The following is a 23,175-nucleotide window of genomic DNA, read 5'->3' on the forward strand; positions in this document are numbered from 1 at the left end:
GTGACTGTCACCCTTGCCCAAGGCTCAATCATGACTACTAGGAGGTGAGTAAAGTATGTCTGCCCAACAAGTTCTGTAAAAACAGGTGTCTGCTCTCACAGCTTCTCACAAGGCAGCACTGCTTTCTCTTTCTAAAGCTAGGACTGGGAACTAAAGACTGACAGAGCATAAGGAGTCCTGTGGTGGGGTCTGCAACACATGGAGGGAATGAGAGTGTCCCTCCAAGTACACTCCAGCATTTCTAAACAACGTTCTCCAAATGGGACAGTGTGCAAAAATGCCAGGGCCTCTCTAAGCAACAGGATAACTTCTGTGAGGTTTTAGAGAATTCTTTTTTTCCAGCAAGAACCTTTGCTCAATCATTTCAGATCGACTGTGAATACAGCTTGGAGAATGATGGTCTAAAATAAAATTCTAATGCAATGGGGAAGGAAGAGGGAAAGGATGGGGGGGAAGTGTTGCTCTGTCTCTGGAAAGAGATTATGGGATACAATTTAGGTAGAACCTATCTTCAGAAAAGGCTTCTCTTACAAACATAACCTCCACCAAAAGTAAACAGCCCAAAAGCATGCAAGTTAAATCTGTTCTTTACAGTAGTAACTAGAGAATTACTGATCAAGGCCAAAGTATCTCATGCAGTGAGTTTGCAAACAACACTCTATTTTAAAAACAACTGGCATGTGCTTGGTGAGAACCCAGAAGCTAGAAAAGTGGAGAGAGAACACCAGTTAGTCTATATTGTGGGATTGTGAGCATCTGATTTTCATGCTGTCAGCTACACACTCCACAGTTCTGCAATCAATTCAAACAACACAACAAGGCCAGCAGAAAGCCAAAGGTCTCCAGGTCACAAAGGGACTTGACACTTTCACGTACTATGATTATTTTTTCGCCAATTCCCACTTCAGGATCATCTAACAGTAGCAACAAATACAAGTAGCTTTAATTACTTTCTTTGGGACCCATATCCCCTGGTAGGAAGAGAAAGCAACTGGTGACCAAGCTGCTTGGAGACCTTAAGAACTCTGCCTCTCTGATGGCCCTGCAGTGACAGCTGGGAAGCTGGTATTCCCAGAAAGACCTACTACATCATCATCATCTTCCTCCTCCTGATCCTCACTGTTTGTATGGCGCCAGGAGGGCATGCTCACAAGACGAAGGGTCTTCAGCCCTGCTGGCTCCTTTGGCCACCAACCAAAGAAAATACAACAGAAGAACAGAAAAGAACGAACACACACACACACACACACAGAGTAAATAAATGGTTTTTTTCTAAAAGTGAAAGAAAATATCTCCCACCTCCAAAAGAAAGAAAGAAAGAAAGAAAGAAAGAAAGAAAGAAAGAAAGAAAATAAAAAAAAGGGGGGGGGAACCAAATCAAATACACTGAATACTTCTTATTTTAAGCATCTCTTCAATTATCTGTGTCTGCCTACCCTACATTTGAAAATCTGCTATGACAAGAGCAACTCTGAAAGACATATCTAGCCAGGGAGTGGTGGCTCATGACTTTAATCCCAAGCACTCAGGAGGCAGAGGCAGGTGGATCTCTGTGAGTTCAAGGCCAGCCTGGTCTATACAGTGAGTTCCTGGGCAGCCAGGACTGTTACACAGAGAAACCCTGTCTCCAAATATAAAAACAAAAAACAAAAAACAAAACAAAAAAAAAAAAAAAAAAACTCCACGAACAGGTACAGGTCTTCAAAGGTTAGGAGTGAAAATTAAATTAGAGTGACTTTACCCTGTTTTGTAAGCAGTATCATCAAAAAGGATGACCTTCCAATATGAAAAAAAATCACTCTAAATTCATTAATACAACAATAAATTATACGAGATACACTGAATGAAGTCCAGCACAGAAAACTATGCTAACAAAGGCTTATAGCAATTCTGACCACTAAAAATACATATAAAATAATTGCACTACAAGTTTGTTGTTGTTGTTGTTTTAAATAGACCCAAAACAAAGGGCTCAGGGAAGCCAAGCCCCAATCCTAGAAGGAGTTGAACATCACATAAGGAGTGAAATGTAGTGTGCCAAATTCTATTCTTTTAACACAACAAACAGTGACTAAGAATCCACCAGAGGCACTAAGTGGGCTGAGATTCAGACTGCTTGCCTCTGCAGGTCTCTTTCACTCACAGATGCTTCCAATATTCAAATGTGGATGTTTCCAAATGAAAATTGCATTGCCTGTGACACTAAAAAGAAAGACACTGAACCACAAGGAACACTTGCTTCTATTAGGCTTAGGTATTTGAAACAACGACCCAAGATGTATTATTTTGATGTCTCAGACAATGCAAGTATAAAAACTATCCTTTGACAGGACAGGAGGCTCAGACAGTATTTCCTGTGAGATAGGAAAGGGTTTCCCACAAGCGTTGTTAAACACCTTCTGGGACAACACAGGTCTATTTAACTCTCTAAGGAGCCCACCAGTATTACTCTCTCAGATTATGTACAAGCACCAACTTCAGCAGCTTTCCGCATCTGGGAGACTTAGCAAATCATGGAAGTAGGATAAACTCCAAACACCTGGATTTTAAAATGAAACTTCAAATCTTTAGCTGAATACAGAAAATTAGAAGAAAAAAATGGAAAAATATAATAGAGAAATGGGAGTCTATAAACTAGGGAAAAAACTATAGGGAGAAAGATACAATTTATTTTTTTAAAAAGGTTAAACATGAATATAATATTCCTAAAATATTAGTATCTAGAGAGAAATGAAGAATGACAAAGTCATTAGGCAATACAAAGTATAACTACTTCTGATTTTATCAAGACACGAGACCTAAAGCTAGAGACAGTTTAGTTAGTTGTACAGTGTCTTCTAGCAGATGTGAGGTCTCAGGTTCAATCCTCAGAGCTTGGGAAGAGGGGTCTCGAGTGACAATTCATAATTCATAATTGAGATGAGGTTACTTATAACTATATGCCCGAGATAGAAGTTTATCAATAACCTCATCTACTTCTCTCTCCCACCCAATGGAGCAAGCAGTAAGGAGGCTGCTACAGATCATTTAAATGGACTGCTGTCAGTAGCCTCACTTTCAGGACAGTCATTAGGAGAAAGGAGCTCACCAGTTTGATGCCTGAGAGGACCTCCAACAGGGAGATCAGGTTGTGTCCATCCCGAAGGTCTTCATACAGATCGTTGATGTGCTTGCGAACCTGTGAAGGAGAAGACACGCCAGTCACTACCTGATCTGGAATCATTTGCTCATCCACCAGAGAATGTCTATTTCTAGATAAGTCTGTGAATTAAAGAGTGGGAATCAAGAAGACATAAAATTAAGAAGAAAACTATTCTTACATAAATAATTTTCTAGTTAACAAAAGACAGGCTATTTTAAAAAGTAATGAGTTTAAGCTTGGCGTGGTGGTGGATGCCTGTAACCCTAGCATTGAGAGGCTGAGGCTGTTCCAAGGTTCATGAGCTATCTTGTCTCAAAATAAAAAGTAAGCTGTGAGTTAGAAAGACAGGTCAGTCTATAAAGTCTTAGGATTATGAAGATGTGGATGTGAGTAAGCAAAATGCTGGGTACAATGGCAAGCACTTGCAATCACAATACTAGAGAACAGCAATTCTTGCTGGCCAGCCAACTAGAAAGGCTAATTGGGAAGCCCCAGATCCAGATGACAAGGACTGTCTTAAAAACAAGGGGAATGGTAGTCTAAAGAGGAACACCACCAGAGGTTGTCCTCTAGCACATACATACATACACATACACACACACACACACACACACACACACACACACACACAGCTAGTTTGGACTGGGAATGTAACTCAGTTGATAGAGTGTTTGATTAGCATGCTGGAAAAAAAACAACAAAAAAAACCCTGCATTCAATCCCTAGCAGTATATTAAAAAAAGACTAATGACATACACCTATAATCCTAGTACTTAGGAGGTACACACAAGAGGTGGCACACACCTTTAATCCCAGCATTCAGGAGGCAGGTAGATTTCAGCAAGTTCAAAGCCAGCCTAGCCTACATTGTGAGTTTCAGGGCTGCCAGGGCTATGTAGAAAGACCCTGTCTCCTGCCAGGCATTGGTGGTGCATGCCTTTGATCCCAGCACTCGGGAAGCAGAGGCAGGCAGATCTCTTGTGAGTTTGAGTCCAGCCTGGCCTACAGAGCTAGTTCCAGGACAGGCTTCAAAGCAATACAGAGAAACCCTGCCTTGAAAAAAAAAAAAAAAGAAAAGAAAAGGAAAGGAAAAAAAGAGAAAGATCTTGTCTCAAAAAGCAAACAAATAAAAGCTTAAACTGATTCTCAACTACTTAGTGAGTTTGAGGATGGACTGAGCTGTGTGAGGACCTTTCAAGTGGATCCCAGCTAATGAGGAGGTAATAACTAACTCCTGAAAGCTACTCTCTCACCTCCACATGCAGGCTAAGATACTCTGTCACACACAGAAATAAATTAAAAAAAAGAAAAGAAAAAGAGTGTTGTGTGTGTGTGTGGGGGGGGTGACAGATTACAGTTGTAGAAACTGATTTACAATGAACGATAGCTTTCTTTTAATAATTTATGTAGCATATGCATTGGTATTTTGTCTGTATGTATGTTTGAGTGAGGATGTCAGTTCCCCTAGAACTGAAGTTACAGACAGTTGTAAATTGCCATGTGGATGCTAGGTATTGAACCCAGGTCCTCTGAAAGAGCAACCAGTGCTCTTAACCACTAAGGCCTCTCTCTAGTCCCAAACAACAGCTTTCAAATAAAAGAATACTGTACTGGATCACAACATAAACATTTAAAATTTATCTACAATAGAACACTTTCTCTATCACTATCTCCAATCTAGACAACGAACAAATCAGACATGTGGTTCAGACACTGAAGATTCCCATGGTAAAAATACTTCCACTGTGACCAATTACAAGCTGTCATTTTAAGATGAAATGGACAGTAACACATCGTTATATAATATTTCCATCATAAAGACACAGCACATAATTAACCTCTAGAGTAAAATTATTACGAAGTGAAAAAAACAACTTCAAGTACTTGTGACTTTTATATATACTTTATTATAAATTTGTAACTTAATTTTAATAATGATTATATTTGACAACCAGCTTACAAAATTGCTGGGCATTTAACATTTTTCTCGCATGAGTCTACAAAGCCAAACCTGTTGTGGAATAATCTTTTTGTACACTGTGAAGATGTCTTTGCCAAAGTGCCTTTGGATTGGTTAATGAAGAGCTGATGACCAATAGCTAGGCAGGAAGAGGTTAGGCGTGACTTCTAGGCAGAAAGAGGAAGAGGAGATGAACTGAGGTGCGGGAGAGACTCTTGAGCACATGGAAAGGAATCAGCAGGTGCAAAATGGAAAAGAGGTAAAAAGCCACAAGGCAAAATGTAGATTACTATAAATGGGTTAAGTTATAAGAACTAATGGGACAAGTCTAGCTTTAGGCAGAGCTTGCATAATTAATGAGTCTCTGTGTCTTTTTTTTTTTTGTGAGCTGGCAACCCAAAAGAAAGTCTGCATAATCTGTGGTGATATATTATTTATGCTTTATTAAAACTTGCAAATTTCAGTAAGCAAATCCAGCCACAAGCTATAGAGGCCAGGCAGTGGTGATACAAAACTTTAATCCCAGCAGCCATACTAGCTAGCCAGGCAGTGGTGGCACACACCTTTAATCCCAGAACTCAGGAGACAAAGGCAGATGGATCTCTCTGAGTTCAAGGCTACTCAGGGCTACACAAGACTGAATGAGCCTAGAAGTGTAACAGAGTTCATGCCTTTGATTCTAGCACTTGGGATCACAAGCCTTTAATCCCAGCACTAGGGAGGAGGAGACTGGAGTGATATGGTTGGGCTGAGAGAGGGTTAAAAGGAGGAGAGGACAGGAACTGAGAGCTTTTTGCCTCTGAAGATTTGTGGAAACATTTCAGCTGGGTAAAGGTAAAATCTACTGGGTTTGGCTGCTTTGCTTCTCTGATCTTCAGTTTGAAGTTTAAACCCCAATGTCTATCTCTGGGTCATTTATTATTCATGTTACTCAAACCAGACCAGCAACTCCAATATACCAACATTCTCTCCCTCATATCACTCAATGTTCACTACCAACAAATAAACAGATCATGAAGGTTAGAAGGGAAAAAACACATTAAAGATATTAAAGTTAATTACAACAAGTTTTAAATGGCAGTGAACAGGCCTCCAAATGGAAGTATTCTGGAAGCAGCTGGAACTATCAGAATTCAACATTGGTCAGCTGAGAGCTTCACTTTAGAATTCACATGCATTGACATGTTAGCTAAAGACATGGGAAAGATTGGGCTTCCAAAGACAGGGGCAAGAAAGAACAGACTGCTAGGAATGGGACCTTAGGGAGTAGCCAAAATTAGAAGGCAGGAGATGGAAAAGCAATCAATAATATAAAGGCCAGGAGTGGGGGGGGGGGGGGGAGAGACTAAGCAAATAAAAAGGAGACGAAGTAAGAGAAGTGGAAAAATAAAACAAGTACAGTCAAAGCTGTTCTAAGTTTTTAAAAAGAAATTCATCATCATTGTGTGTGTGGTGGGAAAGGGGTAGTGGTGCATGCCTATGGATGCCAGAGAACAACTTCGGGAGTCAGTTTTCTTTTGTGTTTGCTTGTGTGTTGTTTTGAGACAGGGTTTCTGTGAGTAATAGTCCGGACTGTCCTGAAACTCACTTTGTTGACCAGGTTGGCTTCAAACTCTCAGAGATCCGCCTGCCTCCGCCTCCCAGGTGCTGGGATTGAATCACTACCCAGCAGGAGTCAGTTTTCTTACTTCCACAGTTCGTGACCAGAATTAAATTCAACTTGCCAGGCTTGCACACAGCAAGTGCTTTTACCCACTTGCTGGCCCTTAAAAAAATGTTTTATGCCTCTATAAATCAGTACAAATTGGTTGTTTGTATGTACGTGCAAGCGTGCAAGTTGAGGAAGGAGAAGACATTTTCAAGAGAATGATATAATGGAATTCATACCATAAATTAATGATTGGCAAGTTTAAGGAAAAAAAAAAAGGCCCTGGGGACATAGCTCAGTGGTGAGTGACGTACTAGTCTGGTGGACACAAAGCCCGGGGTTCACTCTCTGCTATCTTTTTTGTTCTTATTTTTAAAGGGCACACTGGTTAAGAGGACTTCTGCTCTTCCAGAAGTCCTGAGTTTAGTTATTAGCACCCATGTATCGTAGTTCCCAGCTACCTATCCTCCAGCTCTCAGGATCCAATTACAACACAAAAGCAGCACACAAAAATAAAAAGGGTCTTTTTTTTTAATGCTAGAAAATAATAATTGATTATGAGAAGGGACAACCGAACTAAACAAAAGACATTATTTTCTACTCACATTTTTGGTGGCCATGGTGGCAGACACCTATAATCCTAGCACTCAGGAAGCACAAGCAGGAGGTTAAGGGGAGACCTTGTCTCAAAAAATCCTCTTCCCTTTTCACCTTTAATTTGACGAACATGATTCTTCTTTTGAGGGTTGTTTTGTTTTTGAAATGGGGTCCTATTGCACTGCCTGGGCTTCTCTGAACTCCTGTCCCCCATGATCCTTCTACTTCTGTCTCCTAAGTAGCCAGGTCTACAGGCAAAGCCACTGCAGGGAGTATCAGCGCTGAGTACACATCACTGTGCCCTTATTTTTACGTGTGTTCTTCCCCTTTAAAGCTTCTATAGTCTCTATAATAACAACAACAACAAAAAAGAACTTTGATGTGCTATTCTTTGATATTGGAAAACTTTCTTCTAACATAACATATTAAAATGAAACACAGCAGCTTAATGTCCTTGATCCAAACTATGTAGAAGAACAACAAATATATTACAGAAGTTTTACAATAGGTGGTGGTGGTGGTGGTGGTGGTACACACCTTTAATCCCAGCATTCAGGAGGCAGAGGCAGGTGGATCTACAAGTATTTGAAACCAGACTGGTCTACAGAATGAATTCTAGGGTAGCCAGGACTACACAAAGAAACTCTGTCTCAACAAAGCAAAGCAAAGCAAAGCAAAACAAAACAAAACAAAAGGCTGCAAGTGTTTTGGTTTATGGTCTCCATTTTGGATGTGTATGGTATTAGAGTACCTGTTTGGCATAAGCACATTTCTGGGTTTGGTTTTCAGTACAGTGACAAAATGGGATCACCTAAGAAGAGGTGAATGTGCAAATCTACACACCATCTGTTGCCTAGTGAACCCTCTCTAGTGGCTTGAGCAGGGGCTGCACACCAGACAGTGCTGGGACTCCTTAGGGTCACCAGGGTCCTCCGTTATACAGGGAAGTTGGATGTGGCATCACACACAGTCATCTCAGCACTCAAAAGACTGGAATAGGAAGCAGGTAACTTTGAGGACACCCTGGGTTTGGGTTAGACTCTGTCTCACAACCAAAGCCACACAAAGGTGAGGAGGGATAGGGGAAGATCTAAATCTAGAATTTGAGAGGCTTAACTGGTTTTGATTTTTACACTGGCCTACAGGCCAAAAAAAAAAAAAAAAAAAAAGATTTTGAGTGTACTTTCACAGCCAAACAAAAGATGACTGAGTTTCACAAAATAAATTTTGTTCCCTAACATTCAACCAAAAGTTCAGAGAATCCAGTCTTAGTAAAGTGATTCTGATTAGCAGTGGATCTCTCAATTTCTCTCTCTAAATATCCCAAGATGAAATGGTGTTATTGGAATTAGAAGGCTGGAAAGCCTGAAAAATAGCCAAGGGTTTAAGTAAAGCTCTGGCTGGCCTCCAATGTCTAACAATGCTATGATGTGTTCCTCTAGTTCCTCTTTCCCAGGCCTCCTGCCATCACACAGCACTGAGATCCAACAGGCAATATCAGCTACAAAGGAGTATCAGACCGATATGAAGGGGGGCTACCAAGAGCATGTTCAGTAGAAAGACCTAGTAGTTTTGATCACATGACCTATGAATGTACCTCACCTCTGCCCCTTACTAGCTGCATGATCTTGGGGAAGTTGTTTCATGTCTCTAATTTTCACCTCTTTTATTATGGAAACTGAGGGGATTATAGTTTCAAATCCATAAAAGATAACACCATTATTTAGGCAAGAACCCTTGTTGGAGGTTATTGTAAAAAGAAAATCCTAAAATGCACTTCCTGGAAGCTATATAGCACTACCACTATTTAATCAAATATTTATTGGCTATCCCTCATGTCTCAGTGCAATGCTTGCAGATAAAGTAATATTATACTGTCGCAGTCTCAACGGGCACTGACAGGATAAAGTACGGAAGGAAACCCACCTGAATGTGTTCCAAGTGACACAAAATAGAGATGGAATTCCAAGTGACTGAGTCTAAGGAATGTAGGTCAGAAAGATTATATCCCTCAGCCAAAACCTGGTCAGCAGGGAGTGGCCAAACATAGGAGACTGGGGTGTGCATTCTAGGAAGGGGAACAAACAAAGCAGCATACAAGTACGACTTCTGGGAACAGCGAGTTAATTAGTGTGACTATAGCATAAGTCCTATGGAAAAGACTATCTGGGAATGAAGCTGGACAAGAAGGATAGAAGCAGGTTAAGAAGGGCTCTGAATCATGACAGAGAGGCATATTATCCATATCATCAGATACACTGGGGATAACTGGGAACCACTCTAGAGTTTACAACAGTAAGTGACGTTTTGGTTGTTGACCTCCCTTCACCCCATCTCTCTCGTGTCTCTCTTATCTTTCTGATACTACAAAACTGCAAAACAAGACAAATTATCAAGATTGTGACGGTTAGGTTTAATTCTCAACTTGACACAACCTAGATTCACCTAGAAAGTCTCAATGATGTACTGCGTAGATCCGGTTGGCCTATAGGCAGGCATGCTTGGGGGGCATTTTTCTAATGGATTAATTGAAATGGGGAGACCAACCCTAAGTGTGGGTAGACAGTCTGTGGGGCTGGGCCCTGGACAATTTAAGAGTAAGAATGTGTGCATTTCTTTCTCTGCTCTTGACTATGGATGCAATGTGACTAACTGCTTCAAGTTCCTGCCATGCTTTCCCACCATGATGGACCATGACCTAGAATTGTAGCCAGAAAAACCCTTTCTCCCCTAAAGTTGTTTTGTCAAAGCATGTTATCACAACAATGGAAATGACACTAGAACAAAGATACAATCTGAAAACAAAACTGCAATCTAGCAGAAAGATTCTGAATAAGTATATAAATCCTGTAACAAAAGTACCCAAGGAATACAAAAAAGTGCACCAAGCAAAGGGTAGTTGATTCCCCATGGGAGTCAGGAAAATATTTATCGAAGGATAGTAAGTTGATAGGCAAAACAGCCAGAGGGAGAGCAGAGCAAAGATACAGACAAGTGATACAGCAAGTCTAATAGTTCAGCAAGAGCTTTAGATAGGAGAGGAATTTGGCACTGGGGGAGGAATGGGGATAAGAAAAGTAGGCAGTAGTCCCACCCCTCCTCAAGCTCCACAGGCAGTTAATGGTTGATGAGGAAGGGATGCTTTCTTCAGTAGCAGCCACTGATAAGCTGAAAATCCTAATTAAACTCACTGATCTTTCCCTTTCTCCCCCCACCCACCCACAACACCCGGCAGAAGCCAGGGTCAGTTTTACAGGTTAAGGAACATGTGTTATAAACTTTAGGTTGGCTGAGGTCTAAAATTTCCATTTGCTTATTTTTAGTAGTGTGACTGTGAACAAGCTGCTGCCACCTCTCTAAACCTCATTTTCCTCACTGATAAAATAAGGCTATTAATAGAACTTTCAGCAGTCAGTGAAGGGCTGTGAGCTGATCAATGGGATCTCTAAACTCTAAAACATCCACTTATTGGAAGGCATCGATAAACTACTAATACCAATGTCACAAATGGGCCACTTTGTTAGGAAGCTATTATGGTGGGCAAGGCAAGAAATGAAGAAGCTCTGGACAGGAACAAAAGTTACAGATGTGGAGAACACAGAAGCAAACCACCTTTTCGAGTGGAATTGATTAGATTTGGTAACAAGGGACAGACAGATTATTATTGGGTGTCCTGAATCAAATATGATTGTTGTCCTAACCTGGACAACAACAAGCAAAGATATTTAGCAACTTGAGATGTGTCAAATATAGGGTACACCTAGGTGACATGTGGACGAATTTGTCAAGTAAACCTGGGAAAGATACATCTTGGGCTTGAGGTAAAATGTGGGAAAGAGTCTTTTTATCCAGATTTTGTGGTTTGAAAATCACCCTCACTGTAGCTGCCATGTTCAATTTATGTAACCACCTCTTGGTCCAGATTCCCAAACAACTGATCCAACTGAAAAAAGAAAACCCAATCAATCAAATTTTCTGTCTGTGTCTTTAAAGCCATGTGGTTCACAGATGTGCCTTACCATGTGAGGGAAAGCTACCATGACTTACACATAATCAAAGAGAGACACCAAAACAGAAATGAAAGGAAGGAAAACAAGGCTAATAAAAAGAGAAGAGAAAAAGAGCCGTGTGATAACTTGTCAAGTCCAGCTGCATCTGGATGCTAGACTCAGTGCAATCACCCTGTGTCCGCTTCTGCTTGTGTTTCTTTGTATTTCAGCAACCAAACAGTCACTGTGACTAAAACAAAACTGCTAAAGAACACCAAACAAGACAATAATGTGGATAGTCAATGGCAGAACCCTGGAAACAGCATCACTGAAGTAAAAAGCCAGTGAAAGAGGCCAAAAAAAAAAAAAAAAAAAAAAAAAAGAATGAGCATTGTAGCTCAGTCGTTAGAGAAGCACAAAGCCCCGGGCTCCATCCTCACACCACACAAGGCACAAGACGTAGAGGCAGAAGGAGCAAGAGTTCATAGTCATCCTCAGCTACACCGATGAGACTAGTCTATCTCAGAGAGAAAGACAAAGAGGGGTGGGGGTAGGAGATGGAAAAAACAACATTCATTGAAGGAAGATTGAGGGTGAGGTGGTGTTTCTACAAGTCAACAGAAGAAAGGGTTCCAAGGAACAGACTTCAATGTTAAGTACAAAACAGAAATCAAGCAACAGGAAAATAAAACCAGGTTATTGAATATAGCAATTAAGAGACTGCTGCTACAGTCAAATAGAGAGGCAGAGACAGGAAGATCTCAAATTCAAAGAAAGCCTGGGTTACAATTATGAGGCTCTGTCTCAAAATAAGGGATAAGGAAAAGCAAGATGGCTCAGCAAGCAAAGGACTGAGATTCTGGAGTTTTACATGGTGGAAAGAAAGAACGGACTCCTGCAAATTGTCCTCTGACTTCCACATGTGCACATGGTACACACTTACAAGCACCCACCTGGACGGACGGACGGACACACACACACACACACACACACACACAGAGAGAGAGAGAGAGAGAGAGAGAGAGAGAGAGAGAGAGAGAGAGAGAGAGAGAGGGAGGTTAACAGATGTATTCAATTTTTTTTTCAAATAAATGGATCAATCACTCAGGCACTGGTGACTCTTCACAGAGCAGTGGTAGTTATTAGAGCTCACAAACTTTGTTTGGATCTGACTGCCATGCACACTTTTACTTTGGTCTTATTATTCTTTGTGTGTGCGCACGTGCTGTATGCATGTTGTTCAAATGTCAGGGGAGAGACCACTTGTGGAAAAGGAAAATAAGAATGCATATGTATGTTCATGTGTATGAAGCCAAAAGTTAGCAGCAGGTATCTTCTTCAATTACTCCCCACTTTTTATTCAATGAACTAAGGCAGGGTTTCTCACTGAACCTTGATCTCACCAATTCTAACTGGTCTAACTAGCCGGCTTGTACCAGGGACCTCCTGCCTCTGCTTCTTAAGTGCTAGGATTACAAATGCCATCAGTGGATTGATTTTAATAAAATTAATATAAAACTCCATCAGCTAGGGCTGGAGATGCAGCTCAATGGCCTGGCAAGTCAGGGCCCTGGGTTCTATCCCCATTCTCCCTCCAAGTTTTACAAAAGGCGCCTGCTACTTTGGAGACCAAGACAGGAAGGCTGAAAGTTGAAAGCCAGTCTGGGCAAGACAGGGAGCCCTTGTCTGAAAATAATAGCCAAAAAAAAAAAAAAAAAAAAAAAAAAAAAAAAGGCCAGGTAGAGCACTTGCCTAGAGCAAGTCCTGGATTAAATCTCTAGTACTACAAATAATAATGATGATGGTGGTGAGGGGTTCATAAAACAACTTCTTTTTAAAAGTTAGAGTCATACATATGATGAGTATGTGTTTTTGTACCATGTGTGTGCCTGTTGTCTGCATAGGTCAGAGAGAGCATTGGAAACTCTGTAACTGGAGTATGGATGGCTGTGAACCTACATACATATGACTGCAGTGTACCAAACCTAGGTTCTCTGGAAGAGCAACCTCTGGGCCAATTCTCAGCCCTATAAAATAACTTTTCAAGTTAGAAGTGGCATTGTCAGCCTTCCTGTGCTGAGGCAGTACGGTAACACTGTTGTTTCCACATCTATGACATATGGGGGCAGGGGTGAGGAGTGAGGAGATGGCTCAGCAGTTAACATGCTTATCACACAGCATCAAGACTGGAGCAGGGGTTGGGGGTAAGACAAGCGTGAAGCCTGGGATTCAGATACCCACATAAATGCAGGGTAAGTAAGATGACCTGCCTGCAATTACAGCCTTAAGAAGGCAGATACAGGATCCTCAAAGCAATCTGGCTGGCAAGACAGCTGTATCAATGAGCTCTGCCTCAAAGGGTAAAATGGAAAATCAATGGACAATGATTTCTGACACTGACCCCTGGCTCCCACACATGCAAAAAATGCATGGGCACACGCAGTAAGAAAAGCGTGGGAAACATACAAAAGAATCTTACCTTCATCAAGTGCTTGTTGACCCACTTGGTGAACGTTTTCTTTTGAACCCGGTCACGCTCATCTGCAAAGGAAACACAGAAGGGGTGCCAGCTTAGTGCTTTGCAGGCATGGAGTTCCCACACCTCTCTCTGCCCTGTCCACATCCCAGTTTCTCCAGAACAATATAAAAGACTGAACCTTGAGACAATGACTTCTTGTTAGGAAGATCTGGTTCACTTAAACATCTTTTTTTCCCCTTTTTTGATTATGACCATTTTGCTACTATGCAGACTGGACAGAATCACATGATTCAAAAATCTCATCAAGGCAATGTCTCCTCAGCACAATAATTTGAGTAGGGCAGGGAACAGGATGATAGATGGATCTCCTGCATCCTTCACAAGTCCCATCAGGCTAAAATTGTAAATAGTAGCAAGAGATTGGTGGGAAGGCTCAGAGTATAGTACAGATACCACAATCTTAAATCTCTCTTCCCCTGCATCACTCTGCCCACCTAACACTGCTGCCTCCTCTCGTGCCCAGTACTCCATTCCAGTTTCCTCACCAGTCATTAACATCCAGCCAAACTCACAAAGCCACCCAGGTTAGCTTCCCTGCACATCTCTCCCCTCTCCTTTCCCCTAAATCTTACAAAGACAAACTCCTTCTCTTTCTCACAACCCAAGAGCCAAGACCTCTCTAACAGAAACATCAATTCTGTCAATACTTGACAATGACTGCCTCACAGACAACCAATCCTGTGCAAGATTCACTTGAGGCAATTCCCCAGAGCCAATTCCAGAAAACCAAGTGACCAGCCCTGGTTCTTTTCTATTTATCTGAAGCCTGCACCATCCATACAGACTCTATTCAATCATCTCATTGGTGACCACGAGCAATACATCATATATGTGTATGAGAATATAATGAAATCCACCATATTATGAATATGCTTATATATATATATATATATATATATATATATATATATATATAGAGAGAGAGAGAGAGAGAGAGGACCACGATGTATGTGTTTTCTGAGAGTCATTTCTCTCCTGCTTATGATATGGGTGCCGGGGATTGAATTCAGCTTGTCAGATTTGGCAGCAAACACTCTTTTCCAATGAACTATCTTGTCAGTCTCTAATAATAATTTTTAAAAGGAAAAACAAAACCATACAACAAATCACCCCACTTGTAACTGACCATTCCCTGCTGCTACCCACTGCCACATGGAAATCTCACTTAATCTTTCCTAGAGACTAGGTAAGTAGTAGGTAGGCAGGCAGGCAGACAATAAACAGATGTCAGCTTGAGTGCTGGCTGTTTATCTGAGCCTACATAGCTCCAGTGAACTTCATCAGCAGGTCATCTGCAGCCACTGGCCCAAATAAATGAGATAACTCTAGCCCTACCCTTATCAGCTGGCTGTCCTAACATCTTTGCCCCACATCCAGAGTGAGGCCACACTCTGAGCCCCACTCCTCCAAATATATGTAGCAGTCATCTTTATCAATCTATCATACAGGGCTAGGCAGGTAATTCGGTTGATGGAGTACCTGCACAAAGTCCCAAGTCTAATCCCAGCACTGCATAAATGGGCACAATGATGTACACCTGTAACGGTAGCCCTTGGGATGTGGAGACAGAAAGACTGGTCAGAAGTTCAAAATCAATGCTGGCTACACACTGAGTTAGAGTCCCGCCTGGAATATAGCAGGCCTTGTCTCAAACAGAAAAAGCAAAATATCTCATACTCCCTAATTATTCTTTTCTGTGGGGAGGGCATGCTAAGGATTAAACCCAGAGTCTCATGCATGCTAGGTGTTCTACCACTGAAGCATGCCCCTGGTCTTCCCATTAATTATTATTGCCCTTCAATTACGCTTGTTCTACCCTATTCATTAAGAATGTTGAATATTAGCCCTCCCTGTGCTAGACAACATGACTGAGTAATCTCTATCCTGGGGGACTCTCACTTGAATAGCACTGCTTGACTCTTCCATTCCTTTCCCAGGTCAGTGAATTTCAGAAGAAAGGTATAGTTTTTACTGAAAGTCACAAGTGATCCAAACTAATGGCAGAAGTTTACATGAAGCTCTCTCCACAAGATGAGTCATTCTCTTTCAGAACACCCTTTAAAAAAAAAAAAAAAAAAAAAAACCCACACTGTACCATGTCCACTGCAAACTCTCTCTTCTGGGTGAATACAATGTCTTCTTATTTTTCTGAGTTTGAGGAAGCAATCTCTCTTTTCCTATGACTTTGTCTTCACATCTTTTTGAGACTGAATCCTTTCCAGCTTCACAAGGAATTAAGTCTCTCCCTTTTATATACCACAGAATTAAGATACCTCACAAAGCTATTCATTGTAATTCCCTTGTAACGTTATACTGGGGTGGAAAGGTCTGTCCAAATCACACATGGACTCTCGGCACTCTGGAGCTAGAAGAGCTTCCATCATTTCACAAAGCGACCTACCAAGTTAAGTTCCATGAGTATGGTGCCACTGTCTGCTTCGGCACAAATTCTACTTATTGGCTCTTAATTGGGACTGTTAGAAATTTATTTTTTCGGGTCTAGTCCAGTTTCAATTTCATAGAGTCATGCAAATATTTGAAGCCAGGATTTTTATTAGACTTTTCTGGGGTATGTCAACATTTCTAGATCTTTTTTAGATGCTGATTTGGTCCAACATCATCATCCTTTACAGTCCTATCAACTGAAGATTGACTCGAAATCAGTATGCAGCTACTATCTAAACATGACACTCATGCTATTTATTCTTGCTTTGTGGTATATTTCTCTTCCCACCACTCCAAGTAATAGTTATTTGTCACTCTCTTACTGTCTGCATAAAGCTTCATTAAACACCTAATTCCAAGATCCTTCAGACTCTGGTAGTAAAAAATGGCAATAATCAGGGCTGGAGAGACAGCTCAGTGGTTTAAGAGTACTTGTTGCCCCTTCGGTTTGATTCCCTGTACCCAATGATGGTTCCATAACTTCATAACTCTAGTTCCAGGAGATCTGATATGATGTTCTTTTCTGACCTCTCAGGTACCAGGGATCCAAATGGTGTACAGGCATACATAGAGGCAAAACATTTATAGACACAAAATAAAATTTAAGAACCTAAATAACTGGCATAATTTGATGCCATACATAACAAGTAAGTAAGCACAAAGTATTCAAACACAAGTGTTTTTGCCCAGTTTCTTAAACTATTCTTTTTACTTGCAACTTTCTTCCAATAAATTTTTCTATGACCCCAGAAATATAGATACATAAGGAAGATAGAACAATAACACATTTACTGATAACAAATGATTGATAATATTTTAAAACAATTCTTTGGCATACGCACAGTTTTCTTATTTGCTAAAGATGAAAGCAGAATTACATGTTAATAAGATGGAAGTCCTTGTTTATTTTCACAGATAGAAATATGTAATATTACAGAACATACAACATCATGACTAGAGCTGGATGATAATTTTATAGTCATCAATGCAATCCTGCCCTAATCCAAAGCCAGAATTTATTGAGATTTTTTTTTTTTTTTTTTTTTTTTTTTAAAGAAATTCAAATAGCAGTTGAGGCTGGAGCGAGGAACACCACTGTTCTTTCAGAGGACCCAAATTTAATTCTCAGCACCCACTCAATGGCTCACAACCATCCATCTGTAATTTAAAAAGCAAATATTCTAAGGCCTAAAAGATAGCTAAGTGGGTCAAGGCACTTGCTATCAAGTTTGATGACCTGAGTTTGGCCCCTAAACTCCATGGGGTTCAGAGAACTCCCAGAAGTTTTCCTCTCATCTGCTGTTGTGGCGTGTGCATACATAGACACACAAATAAAGGAAAATGTTTAACAATAACAAATTTTCAGATCATATTCCAGCTGGGTATATTGTTGTATTTCTGTACCCCAACACATGGGAGACTGAAAGATGAGGAGTTCAAGGTCATTTTAGGCTATATAGTAGAATCAAGGCCAGCCTGAGCTATAAAATTGTTTTAAATTTTCAAATAAACAAAAAAATAAAATCAAACATTCTAACACAATACAAAGATTCACCAATTTGAGCACCCGTGGTAGAAAAACACTGTCTTTATTTTCCATAAGCAATCATGTTTCTATCACAACCGCAACTTTGTAAAGTGACTGGGAACAGGTATTAAGTGTAAATCTGAGCTGCGGTGTTTCTGGCAGCAGATGTTGGCATTTATGGTGTGTGGCAGACACAGTGCGGAATTTCTGTGGTGTGTGTTCAGAATCAAGGCTGTGGTAAAATCACATGGGGAAGTAAGCACTGCCAGAAACTCCTTAGATTCATCACATTTGATTTTTTTATTTTATTTGTTTGTTTGTTTTGTTCACTGTGGGCTCAAAAACCCTTTTTGTATGTTGCCAAAATTTCCCCAATCTCCTAAGGGGACCCCACCCACCATTTAACAAGGGAAGGAAACAGTTGGACTGTCTTAGGAGTGTGAGTCTCACTAACCTTAGAAAACACAATGGAGAGAGAAGTGAAAAGGAGCTCTACAATGACTGCAACTACAACAAATGACAACCAGGATAACGTCAATTAACAAAAACAAGGGCTAGAAGTTGACGAGTGGCAATGAAGCTACATCTAATGTGAACTCACAGAGACAAATATATGATGGAGCTGAACAGAATTAAGGATGGCTGAAAGAGAACAACTATCAAGCAGTAGGGAGACTTGATAGGATGGGGCTGCAGAGATGCTGGCTGGTTTAGAGCACTTGTTGTTCTTTTGGAGAACCGGGATTCGGTTCCCAGCAACCACACGGTGACTCACAGTCACCTATGACTCCAGTTTCAGGGAACCCAATGCCCTCTTCTAACCTCCTTGGGCAACAGGCACATATGATGCACACATGCACAAGCAGGCAAAACACTTAAATGTTGTGAGACAACCTTTTCGTACACTGTAAAGATTTGTCATTCAGACTAGTTTAATAAAAAGCTGAATGGCCAATAGCTAGGTAGGATTTGGGGGGCAGAGAGGACACTGGGAAAAAGGGCAGAGACACAGGAAGGCAGCAACCAGCATGGGCAATGTAGAGCGTGAAGGTAATAAAGCCACAAGACAAAAATGGATTGACTGGCCAAATGCATGGTTATAGGACTAGTTACAGTAACAGCACTTTCACTCACACCAAACTCATTTTGCTGCACTATATTAGTTACTTCCAAAGAACAAGAACGGTCTGATTCTAATTGTAAAAATTCTCACTCTGAAGAAAAACATTTTCTGTTGTTTGCTTTTTAAAATTTCTTTTCAAAAATTATACATTTAGAGCAGGATGTGGGAGTAACTCTAGCATTAAGGAGATATATACATTATTTTCAGTTCAGGCCTTTAATCCAAACACAACTGTCACATTTAAATCACCTCTTAAACATTTTGTGTCATGCTCATCTGAAATTCAACTTATCTAAAATTAAATTCTTGAGCTAGGTATGCAGCTGAGTGACAGAGTACTTGCTTGTCATTTATGAGGCTCTGGGTTCACCCCTTAGTATCTGAGGTGCGGGGGAGCACATCAAGCAAGCAAGACCATAGGAAAGGGAAGATAAGAAAAGCAGCAAAAATATATATTTAGTATTTTAATTCTGTGACTATGTGGCTTGTATAAGTGTAGGTGCCCACAGAGGCCAAAACAGGTGTTGGATACCCCTGGACCCAGAGTTACCAATAGTTGTGAGCCATGAGTGCTGGAAACATAACTTAGGTCCTTTACAAAGTACCTGCTCTTTCTTAAACACTGAACCATTTCTCCAGGCCCCTAAACTCTTTCCTTCTTTTAGTTCTCAACTTGTTTCCCTGCTCTACATCATCCTTATCAATGCTACCTGCACTATTTCTGCCTGCATTATATCAGCCAAGACTGATCTTGTTAATGTCTACCTTAAAATCTTCCAGTGTGGGGCTAGAGAGATGGCTCAGCAGTTAAGAGCACTGGCTGCGCTTCCAGAGATCCTGAGTTCAATTCCCAGCAACCACATGGTGGCTCACACCCATCTATAATGGGACCTGATGCCCTCTTCTAGCATGCAGGCATACATGCAGACAGAGCACTCATCCTGCCCCCTATAATCCAGCACTTAAGAGACTGGGGCAGTGGAACTTTAGCATGTGCAAGGCTGTCTTGAGTGACAAAGTAAGGCCCTAACTCAAAACAAAAACAAAAAGTAGTAGTTAGAACCTACTAAATATCTTATCTACTCACATGTGCTTAGCACCTCACATATTCTTTCTGATGTTCAACAGCCCTATGAAGTGGCTACTATGCTAATTTAATAGAACAATAAAGCCCAGCAATTACAAGCAACGTGCCCAAGATCATAGGGGTCACATTTGAACCCAATTCTACATCATGCCATAGACTGATACTTCCATTCGGGATAACATTCAAACTTTTTAGCTTAGGACCTGAAGATCCACTATTATAATGATCCCTGCCTGCTGTTTGTTCCTTTTTACTCTTCCATGATGACAGGTATTCCACAAAGGACATCTAATATCAATGATTAGTGATGCCAAGAAGGTCTCTGTGGGTTACTTAGGATTTTAGGGAAATGATAACTCTAGAGTCCTCAAATGCAAAATTAAAATTTACTTTATTTCTTAAGAAAGTTTTATCTGCATTAATAATAATTGGACTTTTGGAAACCAGAAAGTACTTATAAAATTTAAAGAAAATCACCAGGTGCTGAGGAAATGACTAAGTGGGTAAAAGCCCTGTCTGTGCTTTGATCCCTAGCACCCAAAATAAACAATTAATTTAGAAAAAGAAAAAGAAAGAAAGAAAAAAAAAAAAAAAAAAAAAAAACCAGGAGACAGTAGGAGGAGCCAGAACAGGCGTAGTGGCAAAAGAAAAAAGCCAAAGTAGGAGGGACTAAAACAGAACAGAAAGAGAAAAGAGCAATGCTTTCTATAATATTCGCTGAGTATTACATTCATGAAGGCTAAATGTTTTATAGATACAGAGACACTGTTTAAGAATCCTCCAAAAAGCAGGGCAGTGGTGGTACACACAGGTGGATCTCTGAGTTCAAGGCCAGCCTGATCTAAAGAGTATGTTCTAGGCCGGGTCTACATAAGGGGCAGAGTGGAGGGGGTGGGGGGAGGAAAGGGGAGGAGGATGGAGAGGGAGGGGGGAGGGCATAGAGGGAGGAGAGAGGAACAGAGAGGGGGTGTGGAGAGAGAAAAAGAAGGCACCCTCAAAAGGCTATCTTAAAGAAACTGGGGTAAGATGGGACTGGAGAGATGGCTCAAACAGTTGCTCTTGCAGGTTCAGTTCCCAGAACCCACATGACGCCTCATAACCATCTGTACTCCAGTTTCAGAAGATCTAATGCCTTCTTCCGGCCTTTGTGGGGAACTAGGCACAAACATGGTATACATACATACATTCAGGCAAAACATTTATATACATAAACAAACAAACAAACAGCTTGAAGAAGGAAACTGAAGTCAGAGAGTAGACAGGATAACACCTTGGGGGGGGGGGTCTGTAATTTGTACTCTCAGTCTCCAGCCTGAGTCCTTCCTTCCTTCCTTTTCATGATGCTCTTTTCCCTGTTTTGAGCCTGAGTATAACCTATAAAATGAGTTTAGACTAGGCCAATGTTGCTAATACTAGTCTGTAAACAGCCATATCAAAATTACCCGGAGAGCCTTAAAAAGTTCAAATTCAAGCAAACTAAGTAAGGCCATCTGCTTCCCTTCTCAGAAGAGAGGCACAGGCCTTCGGGTACCAGAGAAGGACAACTTGGGGGAGCTCTCTTCCCTAGCTACCAGGCCCTGGACCCAAAGACGTGAAGAGCACCCAAAGCAATCTTCACTGCAGCGCCAGGTATTGGTGCTCTCACAAGTCTGACTTTGTGTGAGGGGATAGATAGTAAGAAGCACAGACTCATCATTCTACAGACATCCCACGTGTTGTTACCACAATTACTTACTGGCACTTTAACATCATACATCCTCATAACTACCTCATGAACTAGGACCTGTATTAATCCTCTTAACAGTGAGGAAATCAGGGCACAGAAAGATTTGGCAATTTTCTCTGAGTTTGTGTAACAATGAAGTGGTTGGCAGAGCAGCGAGCTCCCATAGATGGTTGTGACTGTGACTTCTTTTCTTAGCTATTAGGCTACAGTGCCTCTAGACCTGCGTGGTCATGACCCCTTGGGGATGAAATGACCCTTTCACAGGATTCACCTCAAACTATCAAACCAACACAAACATTTACGTTACAATTTATAACAGTAGCAAAATTACATTTATGAAGTATCAATGAAAATAATTTTATGTTTGGGGGGTCCCCACAACATGAGGAACTGTATTAAGTGTCACAGCACCAGGAAGGTTGAGAACCACTGCTGTAGGGAATTAAGGGGTAAAAGGGTAAAAGTTTTTGCCTTAAATCAGTGAAGATTCTGGACTTTGGGCCAAGAGCTTATCTTCAAATACAGACCATTCTTTTCAGGTTCCAGGAAGGAATTCTCTGGAAAGATAAAGAGCTAGACACCTAGGCAGTAACAGCCCAATACTGCCTCTCCTTGTACCATAAATACAGTGCAGTTTAAGCCTTCACTATTTGGCAGTACTGACCCTGAAGGTAGGAGAGATCAGAATCTCTTCCCTAGATTTCTTTCCAGGCCCCTCTAGATCACATCACCAGTAATCTCATTAGGAAAGTCTGCCCAAACCGCATCACACTTTTGTTCTGCTCTAAGAAAACAAAAAACATAAAATCAAAAGATATACTATCATATTGATCAATAAGCTCCCCAAATTGAAGCTATAACTTGGCCAGTGGTGGTAGCACATACCTTTAATCCCAGCATTTGGGAGGCAGAAGCAGGCAGATCTCTGTGAACAGAAGCAGGCAGATCTTTTTGAACCTGGTCTACAGACAGTTAGAGCTGTTAACACAGAGAAACCTTGTCTCGAAAACCAAAACAACAAAAAAGACTATCTAAAAATTACCATATAATAACAATGTTTACATTAAACAAAGGGTATTTTAATGTAAAAAAAAAAAGTAGGACAATTTCAGAATAAAGGACAGTTTTGGGTTTGGTTTTGTAGAGTTAGTTTAGCTCTATGAATACATAACTTTTAGCTTTTTCATTTCACTGAGAAACAAGGAATTGCTCTCAGGCCAGCACCAGTCTCTATACTCCACCAGAAATGTATAACCAAAAACACCTAGACCACTTGGTCAAGGTCACAAAACATTTAATGAACTCCTCTCCCTAGCCAAGGGACATAAGTAACAGCTAACAGGCCTCCTCTCCTGACCCCAACTCTTCCATAGTACTCTGCTCCCAAGTCA

At 40.9% G+C, this 23,175-nt stretch overlaps 1 protein-coding gene across 4 annotated transcripts in view; it reads right to left on the minus strand.

Moving 5' to 3' along the window:
- Positions 1 to 23,175, minus strand: part of Macf1 (microtubule actin crosslinking factor 1) — a 312,940-nt gene that overhangs the window by 183,955 nt on the left and 105,810 nt on the right. For all 4 annotated transcript variants that reach the window (XM_051188727.1, XM_051188725.1, XM_051188724.1 and 1 more), the window contains exons 2-3: positions 13,816 to 13,877; positions 3,089 to 3,178 (exon numbers count right to left, since the gene is read on the minus strand). In XM_051188727.1, the coding sequence (XP_051044684.1) occupies positions 3,089 to 3,178; positions 13,816 to 13,877 (152 nt within the window). The remainder of the gene's footprint in view (positions 1 to 3,088; positions 3,179 to 13,815; positions 13,878 to 23,175) is intronic.

This window comes from Phodopus roborovskii, unplaced genomic scaffold (genome assembly GCF_943737965.1).
Source record: "Phodopus roborovskii unplaced genomic scaffold, PHOROB, whole genome shotgun sequence".
NCBI classification, from domain to species: domain Eukaryota; kingdom Metazoa; phylum Chordata; class Mammalia; order Rodentia; family Cricetidae; genus Phodopus; species Phodopus roborovskii.